Source organism: Bombina bombina, chromosome 11 (assembly GCF_027579735.1).
Source record: "Bombina bombina isolate aBomBom1 chromosome 11, aBomBom1.pri, whole genome shotgun sequence".
Taxonomy (NCBI): Eukaryota; Metazoa; Chordata; class Amphibia; order Anura; family Bombinatoridae; genus Bombina; species Bombina bombina.
This window is the reverse complement of record NC_069509.1, coordinates 165,727,865-165,743,860: the sequence shown is the minus strand read 5'-3', so window position 1 is coordinate 165,743,860 and position 15,996 is coordinate 165,727,865. Positions and strand designations below refer to the sequence as shown.

Genomic DNA, 15,996 nt, shown 5'->3' with positions numbered 1-15,996 from the left:
CTCATTCTTCTGTCTTAAAGTACATAATTAGTACAAAGAAGAAAACAATATTGCATATCCATCTCAAACATTTCATTGTCTCAATTTCATGTTATACCACTAGAATCACCATTTACTTTCTGATATATTTGCAAAAACATAGAGCTATAAGATAATTTTGTAAGAGGAGCCTCTAACGCTGGTTTTGACGGCTACCGCCGAACTCCAAATCTAGGCCTATATATATATATATATATATATATATATATATATATATATATATATATATATATATATTCATGTTTATTAAATTATGAGTTAGATATTGGACTTTAACATATATTGCTTCAGTTATTTTGTATTGCTGTAATGTACATACCTGTGCAATGTCAAACATGGCAACTCTTAGAAATTGGCCGTAACTCCGAGATGCAATTTCACTCAACACACTGAGTTGCTCATTCGGAGTATTGCAATTGTATTCATTGTTTACCATAAAAAATAGCTGGAAGAAATGAAAAGGAATAGCTTTTTTAGCTAGAGTTTATGTAGAAAGTATTTCAGATTATAAATAAATAATTATATAAAGAGATAACGTACCTGAGATTGTTTTTGATCTAACAATCTGTTAATCTCAGTTAATAGAAATGTGTTAGAATAATCAGCCACAGAACCAACACTTAATACCAAAATAAAGGATCCATTAGGAGAGATCTCTAGTGCTCTCTTAATTCCCATCAAAAGTGATTGATCACAAGGATTGTTGTGATTATAATTGAAATAGTACCAGTTATAGTATTCATTAATAAGGCTGTTTTTAAAGTCGTCCTTGCTGGTGTAAATGTGTTCAGAAACACCTGAAATAAAAAAATTGCAAACAATAAATACTAATAAAAAATAAGTATATTTGGGATTTTTTTTATTGTTTTGTTACTTCAAAGTATTTAGGATGGTCAATTTAATTCCTTTAAAATCACTTGTTCCACTAGAGCAGTGTTTCTCAACTCCATTCCTCAGGACCCTTAAAGGGACACTATACCCAAACATTTTCTTTCATGATTAAGTTAGAGAATACAACTTTAAACAATATTCCAATTTACTTCTATTACCTAATTTGCTTCATTTTTTAGATATACTTTAATGAAGAAATATCAATGCACAAGGTGAACCAATCACAGGAGGCATCTATGTGCAGCTACCAATCAGCAGCTACTAAGCATATCTAGATATGCTTTTCAGCAAAGAATATCAAGAGAATGAAGTAAAATAGATAATAGTAGTAAATTAGAAAGTTGTTTATAATTGTATGCTCTTTCTAAATCATGAAAGAAAAAATTTGGGTTTCATGTACCTTTAACAGGCCAGATATTCATTAGACATGTGCGATTCGTTTCGGATCGATTTGGAAATTCGGAAAATTCGGAGATTTGGATCGATTCGAATTTCCGAATTAAAATACTGCCGAATCTACCGAATAAATCTGAATCGAATCGAATACATCCGAATCGATTCGAATACATCCGAATCGATTCGGATGCATTCGGTAGATTCGGATGGCCGTGTATTACACTAGTATTGTACAGTATATTAGGTTTTATCACTCTGCTATGAGTTAAACCTAATATACAGTACATAATACTAGTGTAATACACAGCACATCCCACCTAACACTTACCGAAATTCCGAATTTCCGAATAGATTCGAACCGAATCGAACCGAACCGAACCAAATTTTTTCCGAATCCGAAAGAATCCGAATGAATCCGAAACAAATTCATTCGAATTTTTCCGAATTCTAATAGATCCGAACCAAAATTCGAATCGATCCAAATCGATCCGAACCGAAACTAATTTTTCGAAGCTGCACAAGTCTAATATTCATTATATCTTAACTAGAGAACAGGTGAAATAATCATCTGAAGGCTGAGAGCAGGTTAGTAACCATGGGTACTGACCAGCTGATCATTTCACCTGTGCTCTAGCACAGATCTAATGAATATCTGGCCTGTTAAGGGTCCTAAGGACTGGATTTGAGAAACACTGCACTAGAGAATAGTTTTTACTGGATTAGCAAAGAAATGTTTTTAGATGAGATTAAGAGCTTTCCAAACTTGTAAAGATACTTCAAATGTTCTCTAGAACATTTGAAAATAGACCAGAACACTACAGGGAGTCACTCAGGGCAAGTCACACCAATTGCAGGATTGGTGAATTAGTTTAGTAGTGGGCTTAAAACCCACATTTTTTTTTCTTTCGTGATTAAGATAGAGCATGTAATTTTAAACAACTTTCTAATTTACTTCTATTATCTAATTTGCATAATTATCTTGATATCCTTTGCTGAAAAGCATATCTAGATAGGCGCAGCAGCTGCTGATTGGGTACATAGATGCTTCATGTGATTTGCTCACACATGTGCATTGCTATTTCTTAAACAAAGGATATCTCATGAATAAAGCAGTTTAGTTAATAGAGGTAAACTGGAATGCTGTTTAATATTGTATTCTCTACCTGAATCATGAAATAACATTTTTGGGTTTAGTGTCCCTTTAACTGAATTTGATATGGGCAGAGTTGCGGGGTGGGTTAGATCATTTAAATTATAGCGGGAAAGCGGAAAGCGCGATAGCTCTGGGGTTAAACGTAATACAGAGCGCGCAGATGCTTTAAGGCCCATGTCTGATACTGCGTCACAATATGCAGAAGCTGAGGAAGGAGAGCTTCAGTCTGTGGGTGACATTTCTGATTCGGGGAAACCTGATTCAGATATTTCTACTTTTAAATTTAAGCTTGAGAACCTCTGTGTATTGCTTGGGGAGGTATTAGCTGCTCTGAATGACTGTGACACAATTGCAGTGCCAGAGAAATTGTGTAGACTGGATAAATACTATGCAGTGCCGGTGTGTACTGATGTTTTTTCCAATTCCTAAAAGGTTTAGAGAAATTATTAATAAGGAGTGGGATAGACCCGGTGTGCCGTTTTCTCCCCCTCCTATTTTTAGAAAAATGTTTCCAATAGACGCCACCACACGGGACTTATGGCAGACGGTTCCTAAGGTGGAGGGAGCAGTTTCTACTTTAGCAAAGCGTACCACTATCCCTGTCGAGGACAGTTGTGCTTTTTCAGATCCAATGGATAAAAAATTAGAAGGTTACCTTAAGAAAATGTTTATTCAACAAGGTTTTATCCTGCAGCCCCTTGCATGCATTGCGCCTGTCACTGCTGCTGCGGCGTTCTGGTTTGAGTCTCTGGAAGAGGCCTTTCAGACAGCTACTCCATTGACTGAAATACTTGACAAGCTTAGAACACTTAAGCTAGCTAATTCTTTTGTTTCTGATGCCATTGTTCATTTGACTAAACTAACGGCTAAGAATTCTGGATTCGCCATCCAGGCGCGTAGGGCGCTATGGCTTAAATCTTGGTCAGCTGACGTGACTTCAAAGTCTAAATTACTTAACATTCCCTTCAAGGGGCAGACCCTATTCGGGCCTGGTTTGAAGGAAATTATTGCTGACATTACTGGAGGTAAGGGTCATACCCTTCCTCAGGACAGGGCCAGATCAAGGGCCAAACAGTCTAATTTTCATGACTTCCTCTGCTACAAAACAAGAGGGAACTTTTGCTCAATCCAAGCTGGGCTGGAAACCTAACCAGTCCTGGAACAAAGGCAAGCAGGCCAGAAAGCCTGCTGCTGCCTCTAAGACAGCATGAAGGAACTGCCCCCTATCCGGTAACGGATCTAGTAGGGGGCAGACTTTCTCTCTTCGCCCAGGCGTAGGCAAGAGATGTTCATTGGAGATCATATCTCAGGGATATCTTCTGGACTTCAAAGCTTCCCCTCCTCAAGGGAGATTTCACCTTTCGAGATTATCTGTAAACCAGATAAAGAAAAAGGCATTCTTACGCTGTGTGCAAGACCTCCTAGTTATGGGAGTGATCTGTCCAGTTCCACAGACAGAACAGGGACAGGGCTTTTATTCAAATCTGTTTGTGGTTCCCAAAAAAGAGGGAACCTTCAGACCCATTTTGGATCTAAATATCTTAAACAAATTCCTCAGAGTTCCATCGTTCAAAATGGAAACTATTCGGACCATCCTACCTATGATCCAGGAGGGTCAGTACATGACCACAGTGGATTTGAAGGATGCTTACCTTCAAATACCGATTCACAAAGATCATCATCGGTTCCTAAGGTTTGCCTTTCTGGACAGGCATTACCAATTTGTGGCTCTTCCCTTCGGGTTAGCTACAGCTCCAAGAATCTTTACAAAGGTTCTGGGATCGCTTCTGGCGGTCCTAAGACCGCGAGGTATATCAGTGGCCCCTTATCTGGACGACATCCTGATACAGGCGTCAAGCTTTCAGATTGCCAAGTCACATACGGACATAGTTCTGGCATTTCTCAAGTCACATGGGTGGAAGGTGAACGAGGAAAAGAGTTCTCTATCCCCACTCACAAGAGTCTCCTTCCTAGGGACTCTGATAGATTCTGTAGAAATGAAGATTTACCTGACAGAATCCAGGTTATCAAAGCTTCTAAAATCTTGCCGTGTTCTTCATTCTATTCCGCGCCCTTCGGTGGCTCAGTGTATGGAAGTAATCGGCTTGATGGTAGCGGCGATGGACATAGTGCCATTTGTGCGCCTACACCGCAGACCGCTGCAACTATGCATGCTCAGTCAGTGGAATGGGGATTACACAGATTTGTCCCCTCTGCTAAATCTGGATCAAGAGACCAGAGATTCTCTTCTCTGGTGGCTTTCTCGGGTCCATCTGTCCAAAGGTATGACCTTTCGCAGGCCAGATTGGACAATTGAAGAAGATCCCTGTCAAGAGACAAGAAAAACAGGAGCGCAAGTCCGTGCACCAAACAGTACACGGACAATCTAAGTGTAGATTAAAAAACCTTTTTATTTCTTAAAAATAGACATAAAACTCTCCAAACATATGGCTCTCCACTTACATCAAATATCCTCAAACATATGAGGTATGTGTGTGCATCTGTAATAATTACAAGTAAGAGTCCCCACACCGGTCTCCTCTCCTCACTCTCCTGTGATATCCGGTAACCAGCGGGTATGTAATCCTCTTAGTCTCAGGACCCTCTCTCGATCCAAACAGGCAAGCGGTGCACTGTTTCAAGCCGGCTCCCGTGCAAACGCTACCTTGTTGACGGAGTACGTCCTGCGTGTCGTCAAAGTGGGCGTTTGGACAATTGTAACAACAGATGCCAGCCTTCTAGGTTGGGGTGCAGTCTGGAATTCCCTGAAGGCTCAGGGATCGTGGACTCAGGAGGAGAAACTCCTCCCAATAAATATTCTGGAGTTAAGAGCAATATTCAATGCTCTTCTAGCTTGGCCTCAGTTAGCAACCCTGAGGTTCATCAGATTTCAGTCGGACAACATCACGACTGTGGCTTACATCAACCATCAAGGGGGAACCAGGAGTTCCCTAGCGATGTTAGAAGTCTCCAAGATAATTCGCTGGGCAGAGACTCACTCTTGCCACCTATCAGCAATCCATATCCCAGTTGTAGAGAACTGGGTGGCGGATTTTCTAAGTCGTCAGACTTTTCATCCGGGGGAGTGGGAACTCCATCCGGAGGTGTTTGCTCAATTGGTTCATCGTTGGGGCAAACCAGAACTGGATCTCATGGAGTCTCGCCAGAATGCCAAGCTTCCTTGTTACGGATCCAGGTCCAGGGACCCAGAAGCGGCACTGATAGATGCTCTAGCAGCGCCTTGGTTCTTCAACCTGGATTATGTGTTTCCACCGTTTCCTCTGCTCCCTCGACTGATTGCCAAAATCAAACAGGAGAGAGCATCGGTGATATTGATAGCGCCTGCGTGGCCACGCAGGACCTGGTATTCAGACCTAGTGGACATGTCATCCTTTCCACCATGGACCCTGCCTCTGAGACAAGACCTTCTACTACAAGGTCCTTTCAATCATCCGAATCTAATTTCTCTGAGACTGACTGCATGGAGATTGAACGCTTGATTTTATCAAAGCGTGGCTTCTCTGAGTCAGTCATTGATACCCTTATACAGGCACGAAAGCCTGTCACCAGGAAAATCTATCATAAGATATGGCGTAAATATCTTTATTGGTGTGAATCCAAGAATTACTCATGGAGTAAGGTTAGGATTCCTAGGATATTGTCCTTTCTCCAAGAGGGTTTGGAAAAAGGATTATCAGCTAGTTCTTTAAAGGGACAGATTTCTGTTCTGTCTATTCTTTTGCACAAGCGTCTGGCAGAAGTTCCAGACGTTCAAGCTTTTTGTCAGGCTTTGGTTAGAATTAAGCCTGTGTTTAAACCTGTTGCTCCCCCATGGAGCTTAAACTTGGTTCTTAAAGTTCTTCAAGGGATTCCGTTTGAACCCCTTCATTCCATTGATATTAAACTTTTATCTTGGAAAGTTCTGTTTTTGATGGCTATTTCCTCTGCTCGGAGAGTCTCTGAGTTATCTGCCTTACAATGTGATTCTCCTTATCTGATTTTCCATTCAGATAAAGTAGTTCTGCGTACAAAACCTGGGTTTTTACCTAAGGTAGTTTCTAACAAGAATATCAATCAAGAGATTGTTGTTCCATCATTGTGTCCTAATCCTTGTTCAAAGAAGGAACGTCTTTTACATAATCTGGACGTGGTCCGTGCTTTGAAGTTTTACTTACAAGCTACTAAAGATTTTCGCCAAACATCTACACTGTTTGTTGTTTACTCTGGACAGAGGAGAGGTCAAAAAGCTTCGGCAACCTCTCTTTCTTTTTGGCTTCGGAGCGTAATACGCTTAGCCTATGAGACTGCTGGACAGCAGTCCCCTGAAAGAATTACAGCTCATTCTACTAGAGCTGTGGCTTCCACCTGGGCCTTTAAGAATGAGGCTTCTGTTGAACAGATTTGCAAGCGGCGACTTGGTCTTCGCTTCATACCTTTTCAAAATTTTACAAATTTGATACTTTTGCTTCTTCGGAGGCTATTTTTGGGAGAAAGGTTCTACAGGCAGTGGTTCCTTCCATTTAAGCCTGCCTTGTCCCTCCCTTCATCCGTGTACTTTAGCTTTGGTATTGGTATCCCACAAGTAATGGATGATCCGTGGACTGGATACACCTTACAAGAGAAAACATAATTTATGCTTACCTGATAAATTTATTTCTCTTGTGGTGTATCCAGTCCACGGCCCGCCCTGTCTTTTTAAGGCAGGTCTAAATTTTAATTTAAACTACAGTTACCACTGCACCCTATGGTTTCTCCTTTCTCGGCTTGTTTCGGTCGAATGACTGGATATGGCAGTTAGGGGAGGAGCTATATAGCAGCTCTGCTGTGGGTGATCCTCTTGCAACTTCCTGTTGGGAAGGAGAATATCCCACAAGTAATGGATGATCCGTGGACTGGATACACCACAAGAGAAATAAATTTATCAGGTAAGCATAAATTATGTTATTTATGGACAGTTGAACTAAAACTGTTTAACTATCCATAACAGATAGACAAAGAAAGATTTCTATAATGTCACTTTCTCCCTTCACTTTTGAAGCTAAATACGTTTAAGCCAGTAAAATTTTAGTACAATAGATATTTCAATTTTCTCTTTTTTTCTTTAATTTTTGGGGACGCTTTATTAAAGTCTGGCAAACATGATACACTGTAGCGTATCATGTCCGCCAGACATTGCTGAATGCTGACAGCATACGCTGTCGGCATTTAACATTGCACAAGCAGTTCTAGTTAACTGCTTGTGCAATTCCACCCCCTGCAGATTCATGGCCGCTAGCAGGGGGTGTCCATCAACCCGATCGTACACGATCGGGCGGATTGATGTTGGCAGCCTTAGAGGCGGCGGACCAGTTAAGGCGCAGCGGTCTTAAGACCGCTGCTTCATAACTGCTGTTTCTGGTGAGCCTGAAGGCTCGCATGGATACAGGGGCATCAGGGGCCATTCGGCTCTTGAAAAATCGGTCCCTCTGTTTTCTGAAAAAGGTTTTGGACCTTCTATTAAGAGAACATCTATTGATTTATTTTTATGTAAACAATTAAATCCAAAAACTTATATTACTTACAAATAAATTGCAGTGAGAATTCCTCTACTGTTTTTTAATGCTTTACCTTATAAACCTCTAGTAGTGCTTAATATTTGTAATGAATTAGTTATTTTACCTATCGAGATTCTGTATTTCTAACTACAAAAGCATGTTTATAAATATCTAAGATGAATCGTTTTTAAAGTTTCTAGAACAGTAGCTATGAACCTTGATTTTTGGTTTCTGAAATGCTTGCACTTCCTTATTTGTTTCCCAAAGTGGTATGATACCAAAATAATATATTTTTAATCTTTATATTGCATTTTATAACATTCCCCATTGTCAAAATCCTTTTGTTACAAAAATTGAAGTTATCAATAAACTAGGTGAACATATTTACCTGAACCATCGAGGCTCACGGATGTATACTGTCGTGATACACATGGATACTTATTATAAACTCGAGTGACAAGGCTTTCTAGGGCAGATTGATAGATCCATGGAGAAAGATAAAGGTCCCTTATTAAGGTGAAGGAAGTTCCTACAAACAAAATAATTCATTTTTTTAAGACATAATAAGTCAGTATATTTATTATCTACTTTACTGCTTAATTATCCGAACCTAGGGTACATTTAAATGGAGGTTGCTGATACAAAGGTAAGGAGAACACCAAAGCTTGTTGTAGGGGAATGACTAGATGTGTCTGGGCCCCAGGGCAAATGCAGAGGCCTGGCGCCCATTCCAACAGCTTCATTCTGGCTTTTTGCAATCAGCGACATTTTAAACAACTTTCCAATTTACTTTTATCACCAATTTTGCTTGTTCTCTTGGTATTCTTATTTGAAAGCTAAACCTAGGAGGTTCATATGCTAATTTCTTAGACCTTGAAGGCCGCCTCTTATCTGAATGCATTTTAACAATGTTAAATATAGGAGCAGGGGGCATGCTGCTTAGAAGCCTGTATCTCAGGCATCTAAGCAGCTACAGACCCGCAAGACCCACCGTTGGAAAGGTAATCACCTAACCTTTCCAACGGTGTAAGTTGGGGGTCTGAAATAAATTTAAAAAAAAGTAAAAAAAAAATATTTTTAAAAATATTAAATAAAAGCCCCTTTAAGAAAACCTTAGCACCCAGGTGGGAAAGTGCTTAACACTCAAAGGGTTAAAACAATAACAATTCTGGTGTAGACTGTCCCTTTAAATACAGTAGAATTGCATAATCAACAAATGAATAATAAAAAGACAATGCAATAACAGTTACTCCGAATTTCAAATAAGCAGTGCATTTTCTTAATGATACATTTGAAATGTCTTCCCCCCTTTATCATGTGACATTTATCAGCCAATGACAGACTCATAGATGGATACACTGTGGGCTATTGCACATGCTCAGTAGGTGCTGGTGTCTGAAATTGTGCATTCATTGGAAAGTTAGTTTATTTTTAATGACTATGCTCTATCCAATTAATGAAAGAAAATGTAGACTTTAGTATACCTATAATCAAGTTTTTTGTGACTACATAATGTGTGATACATAATAGTTAAAGTTGGATTATAAAGGTATATTGTACTGTAAATGTTTATGTCTTTTAATATGTTCCTAATTCTGCATTTTACTAACTAGGGTTTATTAAATTGTTTAATAAACACCTCATTTACTTTTATTTTAAAATTCAAATCTTTTTTTTTTTTTTTTTGCCGTGTGAAGCTACCACCTATATTTAAGGTATGAATACTGCAGTATTCTCTTGAGAAAAGTAATGTAAACCATGAGACAGCAGAAATTAGTGTAGTGGGGAAAAAAGTACTATTGCTGTGTTTGCTAATTACAGGGTGCGGTTACCTAGTTAACTGTTTCACTGCTGGGCCACACACAAAACTGGCCTTAACAGGAACACTGGTCAGCACTGATTGGACTATAATGCAAGTCTGTCTGAGATAAGGGGGCAGTCGGCAGAGGCTTAGATACAAGGTAATCACAGATGTAAAAAGTATATTATTATAACAGTGTTGGTTATGCAAAACTGGGGAATGGGTAATAAAGGGATTATCTATCTTTTAAAACAATACAAATTCTGGAGTAGACTGTCCCTTTAAAGGGGCAACTCATTTTGTATTTTTAAATGAATACAATAAATACATCAAAAGTTGTGATTTTTAATTTGTTTGCATGGTCTGAATCCAACATATCTAGTGAAAAACTGCTTGCCATGCAACATCCCTGTTTAAGCCACTCACTGATATTGTAATGTTCAGTTTGCATAACAAAGAATACACAATGAAAATGGGGATTTTTAAATTCTCTAGATTCATATTTTTGTGCTTATTAAAAACACAGTAGTATAGAAAATATAAAATATGAATTTTAAATGAAATAAAACTCTCAATTCATTAAACACAATGGGCTCCATGTATGAATAAGCATAAACTGCTCTGGAGCCCTTGCAGGGTAGGATTGCTAACCTGCTTCCCGCAATGTAAGGAGCAGCTTCTTACAGTCTCTGCCATCTCTTAGCGAAGGCGTGCGGAAAGGTTCTCAAGTTGAGAGGCTGTCCGCACGCCATTTAATACATGGGGCACAATATAGTAATCAAATAAATGCTTTATAAACTGAAGACTTCATATATTATTTTGTATAGCAGTGCATTAAAGAAATGGCCATTAAGAAGTTTTTCTCAATATATAAAATATGAAAATAGTGTTAAATGAATAAGTTATATTCTTTAAAAGACCGTTAAACACAGTAGAAATAAATGCATAATCAACAAGTGCATAATACAAATACAATAACAGTTTGAATTTTGAATGAGCAGTAGATTTATTTTACTTTTAAATGTTAAAGTTTCTTTTAATTTCCCTGCCCCCTATATCACGTGACAGCTACTAGCCAATCGCAAATGCATACATGAATATACTAAAAACATAGTAGGAGCATTTGAAAGTGTGTTCCCTCCTTATCAAAACATTGTGAATATACCTAAGTGACAGTTTTAAATACCTTTAAAAAATGTTTTGCAAGTAGATCTTTTGCAATTGCTGATATATACAATGGATATATAAAATTACATTAATATTCCTTTAACAGCAAATATATTAATTCAGTAAATATTCTGAAAATTATCATACCATTCTGTATACAGTGATGCCCTGCAGGAGATGTGATATAGGATTTATAATCTGAAAGTCAGATGAAAGAAAAAAAAGGTTATTGGTGTTTTTATATCATAAAGAGTCAAATTGAAATGATAACTTACCTTGCCGTGTCGTTGTAGATAGCTGCCCCCATCCACAGGGGAAGATCAACAAGACCATAAAGAGACAATGCATTGTGTTTGCTCTTAGTGCAAAAAGAACTTAAAAGAATAAAGGTTAAACTCTCTGTCTGCTCCTTTTATAAGAACCCAGAATAAGTGGATTTTTTTTTAGTATACTTGGCCATTGTCTACCACATTTTAGACATCCAGTTCCTCATTCTTCTGTCTTAAAGTACATAATTAGTACAAAGAAGAAAACAATATTGCATATCCATCTCAAACATTTCATTGTCTCAATTTCATGTTATACCACTAGAATCACCATTTACTTTCTGATATATTTGCAAAAACATAGAGCTATAAGATAATTTTGTAAAAAGCACAAAACACAACATTTTTTTTTTCAGGATTTCCTCCACAGAATTTTCTATCAAATGTATACTTTAGTGAATCTTGGCAAAAAAAACTAAAAAAAACTTTACTAGTTAGTCCCTAGGAGTTGTGATGTCTAATCTATATTTCCTAAAGAAAATCTTGCTTTCAACTCACTGTGGAAAATTCAGTTAGGACTAGTTCTACAGTCTAAACAATTTTAGTATTGGACAAATATCAAGATAGGATTTCCAAAATATCCTCTACCATACCCTACATGGTCTTATAATATTTTTCTAATACATTTAACTTGTGGTCCCCTTGGTGACCTGATTTATTTGGGGTTACTACTAATCCACATAATCTACTATTTTTATCGTTTCATTGACAGACAATAATAAGACTAGATACTTCGTTCTACATAATTACTAGTAGCAACACTTGTTTAGTCCATCTGCCACACTCAAACGATGCACATATCATATAGATTTGATTATAATAAGGGTTGAAATGTATTATTGTAATAACTATTGTATGTTTTTCCGATATTATGGGCATCACCATACATGTTTCACTTCTGTCATACATTGTAATAGTGAGGCAATTAATGTCTATCCAATTATAAGAACTTTATAGTTTAGAGGTTAATAATAATTTTAGGAGAGACATTGATTAATAACTAATTTAATGGGTGGACATATGTAGAGACATGGTATTTTTGAACATCATTTATTATACTTTATTTAATCTAATGATATCTCAGCAATTCATTTAAGTCGTGGTCCCCCTGATGAATATATTTATTTTGAATTATTAACCAATAACCATACAAATAAGATATTACACACATAATTCACTACTTTATTGGTTTAACAATGATATATCAATAAGACTGGATACTTAATTTTACATATTTACTGGCAGTAACAATATCTTTAAGTCTGTATGATACCCAAATGATGTGTATACAATATGGAATCAATTAGACGTACAATTGCTCAACATGTTTCCGTTTTTGCGAGCATTGCCATATACGTCTCTCCTTTATCATATCACATTAAAGTGATGCAATTACCACCTATTTAATTTAAGGAGCTGTAGGTTTATCTTACTTAAATTACAAATTGATTTTATTTGGCATAGCAAAACTAGTTGCCGTTTATGATATGAGTATTTTGTCCCTATAGTGAATTATTATAGCTATATTTCTTTTAGAGTCCAGGATTGCTCAGTATCGTTAGCAATAAAACATAAAAAACACACAACAAATCATCTTATTTTTTAACTTTTTTAACGTTTAAATAGAACCTCTTATGTTTTGACTGGAATAATCGGCTTGTGTAATAATCATAATATGATGCTGTGTGAACAGGGGGTACATTAATATGGCATTAGTTGTATAATATCTGGATGTCATTTTCGGAATAGTTACACACTCCCCCCCCTTGTCATATCACGCAGTGGTCACGTGACAAACGCCTATCCAATAATAGGAGGACGTTTACGATTGATTTCCCCTAGGGGTGTGTGAAAATTCTCACACCCTGATTGGTTTACAATCTTTATTTAGGCAGCGAGGCTCCCGTCAGTCGGGTTAGCCTTTGAGAAAGCCTAGTTTGGCGAAATGTGCATCAGGCGCTTCAGCATTGCACCTAGAAAGAATACATGTGTTGAGGTCAATCCTCCTTTATAGTTAGTTTATTGGTCCAATCCGTGAGCCTTTTTTTGTATACACTTGCCCAAGTTTGTTTGTTACCCATTGGTGTATATGTATGGCTCTTTAAACCTCTGATGATACTTGCTTAGGATTATCCTGATTCATAGGTCCTTTTGTGGGTACTACATGGATATGCTAGCTCTCTCTTTATTTTATTAATTTTAATTCTAATGTCACACATAACTACACTAGTAGTTTGTTACATTTTTTATTTTTATCCTAATAAATGTTGTTTTATGTAAACACATTTTTGAACAGCCTCTACTGCTACTATAGCTTGACTTGAGTGCTCCATTACTGTCCTCTCTTTCTCCTTATATTTTTCTAGTTTTATAGGTTTATGAAGGAATGGACACACTCATTACAGGTGTGATTCCATGACATATCCCCCCCAAAGGAACCACAAAGTGGCTCAGGGCCATGGACGGTCAGTGAACCGTCGATGGAACAGTGAAACCATATGAGGGGCTGATAGGTTAGTAGATGGTTTCCATGAATCTTCATCTGAATCATAATCCTTCCAATGCACCAAACACTGCAGCTGACCACAAACACAGCTTGAATCAAGAATGCTGTGCACTTCGTATTTCTGATCAGGTTGAGGAGGTTGTACAGGAGTAACAGTGTTGCATAGATTTTGTTGAAAATGACAAGCTTGACAAGAGAAACATGGAAACTAAGTTTCCTACAAGGAGTTTGGAGACAAAGATGTTTATTGGAAAGCCATACTCGATCTCCAACTGAATATGAAGGAGTTGGCCTATGTCATAAATCTTAGCAATGTTTCTGTTGAGTCTGAGCAGCAGAAATGTTATCTTCGATGATCTAGAAGCTCTGAGCAATAGTGTTGATAGTATCATTGACCAAAGGCACAAGTTGTCTCAGTCAGAGAATACATGGAAAGATGGGTGGAAACCATAATTTGCTAAAAATGGTGTCAGTTTGGTACTTGTATTCAATGTATTGTTTAGGGGCAAATTCCACCAATGGCAAATGGAAGGACCAGTCTTCTTCTTGATGGTAACAGTAGCAGCGTAAATATTGTTCAAGCCACTGATTGGTTCTTTCAGTCTGACCATTGGTTTGAGGATGATAAGAGGTACTGAGGAGTTGGATTACTAAGGAAATGCATAGTTCCTTCCAAAATCTTGAAGTGAACTGGGGGTCTGAGGTTCAAGAGGTAGGTAAGCCATGTAATTTAACTATGTTTGTGATGAATAATTCACAGGTTTGTTTAGCTGTTGGTAAGCAGTGAAATTGTATAAAATGAGCGATTTTGGTAAAAAGATCCACCCCTACTAGTATGGTTGTGTTGTTGGAGGATTTTGGTAAGTCCACAATTAAATTCAGAGCGACATTAGTCCATGATTTGGCAGGAACAGGTATAGACATGAGTAACCCATAAGTCAATTTTGGACTTGGAACAGCTGTTACAAGCTGCAACATACTCCTTGGTTTCAGTGGACATTTTAGGCCGCCTAAATTACCTTTTTAGTAGACAATAGGTGTTATGAAATCCTAAAATACCGGCAAGAGGGGAAATGTGTACAGTCTGGAGAATTGTTGTTCTATAGGAAGGAGGAACTTTTAGTAAATTATTGTAGTAGTACATACCAAGAGCATCCTTTTTGAGTAGGTGAGTTGATTTACAGTTGTTGTTCTCTTGACTTTCCTTAAGAGAGGAATAGGAAAGGTTAAGTAGTCCTATAAATCTATTGTGAGGGATTATTTCAGAATGTTGTGTTAAATGTAAAACTTTATTCTCCTTTCTAGAAAGGGCATCAGCCTTACCATTCTTAGACCCTGGGCGGTGCATAATTGTGAAATTTAAATGTGAAAAGAATAAACACCACCTCACTTGAAATGCAGATAGAGTTTTACACATTTGCAAATACTGTAAGTTTCTATGGTCTGAGTATATAAGTATAGGGAGAAGTGTACCCTCTAGTAAGTGTCTCCAATGATCAAATGAATATTTGATGGCAAGTAATTATTTTTCTCTTATTGAATAGTTAATATCTGCACAGTTCATCTGCCTGGAGAAATATGCGACTGGATGTATCGGATCCTTGAAGGTCCTTTTCTGTGAAAGAACAGCACTGATGGCATAGTTTGAAGCATCCACTTCAAGTACAAATTGTAAGGAATGTTCGGGAAATTGGATAATAGGTGCAGTTGCGAACTTGCCTCTTGGGCCTCAGTATTCCATTTAAATGAGTGGTGTTTTTTTGTAAGGTTGGTGAAGTTTAAGCCAGTTTATTCCAAGCACTAATGGAAACATAGGTAAAGGAATTATATCAAAGGATAATAATTCAGCATGGCCTGTCTTAGTAATGGTCAGTATGGGTACCGTCTCATGTGTAATGTGTCCTGTTAGGAATACCGTCAATGAATCGAACAGAGAGAGGATTTTGTTTGCTATAAGTGGTATTTTATTCTGATTAACAATACTTAAATCTATGAAATTTCCACATGCGGCAGTATCGATAATTGCTTTAATATTCAGGATTTGCTGATCCCACTGTAAAATTAAAGGCAAAGATATGTAAGTGGAATTTGAAGCAGATGTGGTTAAATAATCAAAAAAGTTCAAAAGGCTTACCAGTCTTCTGTTTGCAGAAAGCAGGACAATAATTTATGGTGTGATCCTT

General features: G+C 37.6%; 1 protein-coding gene across 1 annotated transcript; it reads right to left on the bottom strand.

The window, feature by feature from the left end:
* Nucleotide 1: 1 nt before the first annotated feature.
* Nucleotides 2-11,355, bottom strand: LOC128641724 (uncharacterized). The gene is made up of 6 exons (XM_053694249.1): nucleotides 11,257-11,355; nucleotides 11,129-11,179; nucleotides 8,402-8,542; nucleotides 580-836; nucleotides 359-484; nucleotides 2-13 (listed from the first exon to the last, which is right to left on the bottom strand). The coding sequence occupies exons 1-6, from the start codon at nucleotides 11,327-11,329 to the stop codon at nucleotides 2-4; spliced, it is 660 nt and encodes a 219-aa protein (XP_053550224.1). The 5' UTR covers nucleotides 11,330-11,355.
* Nucleotides 11,356-15,996: the final 4,641 nt, after the last annotated feature.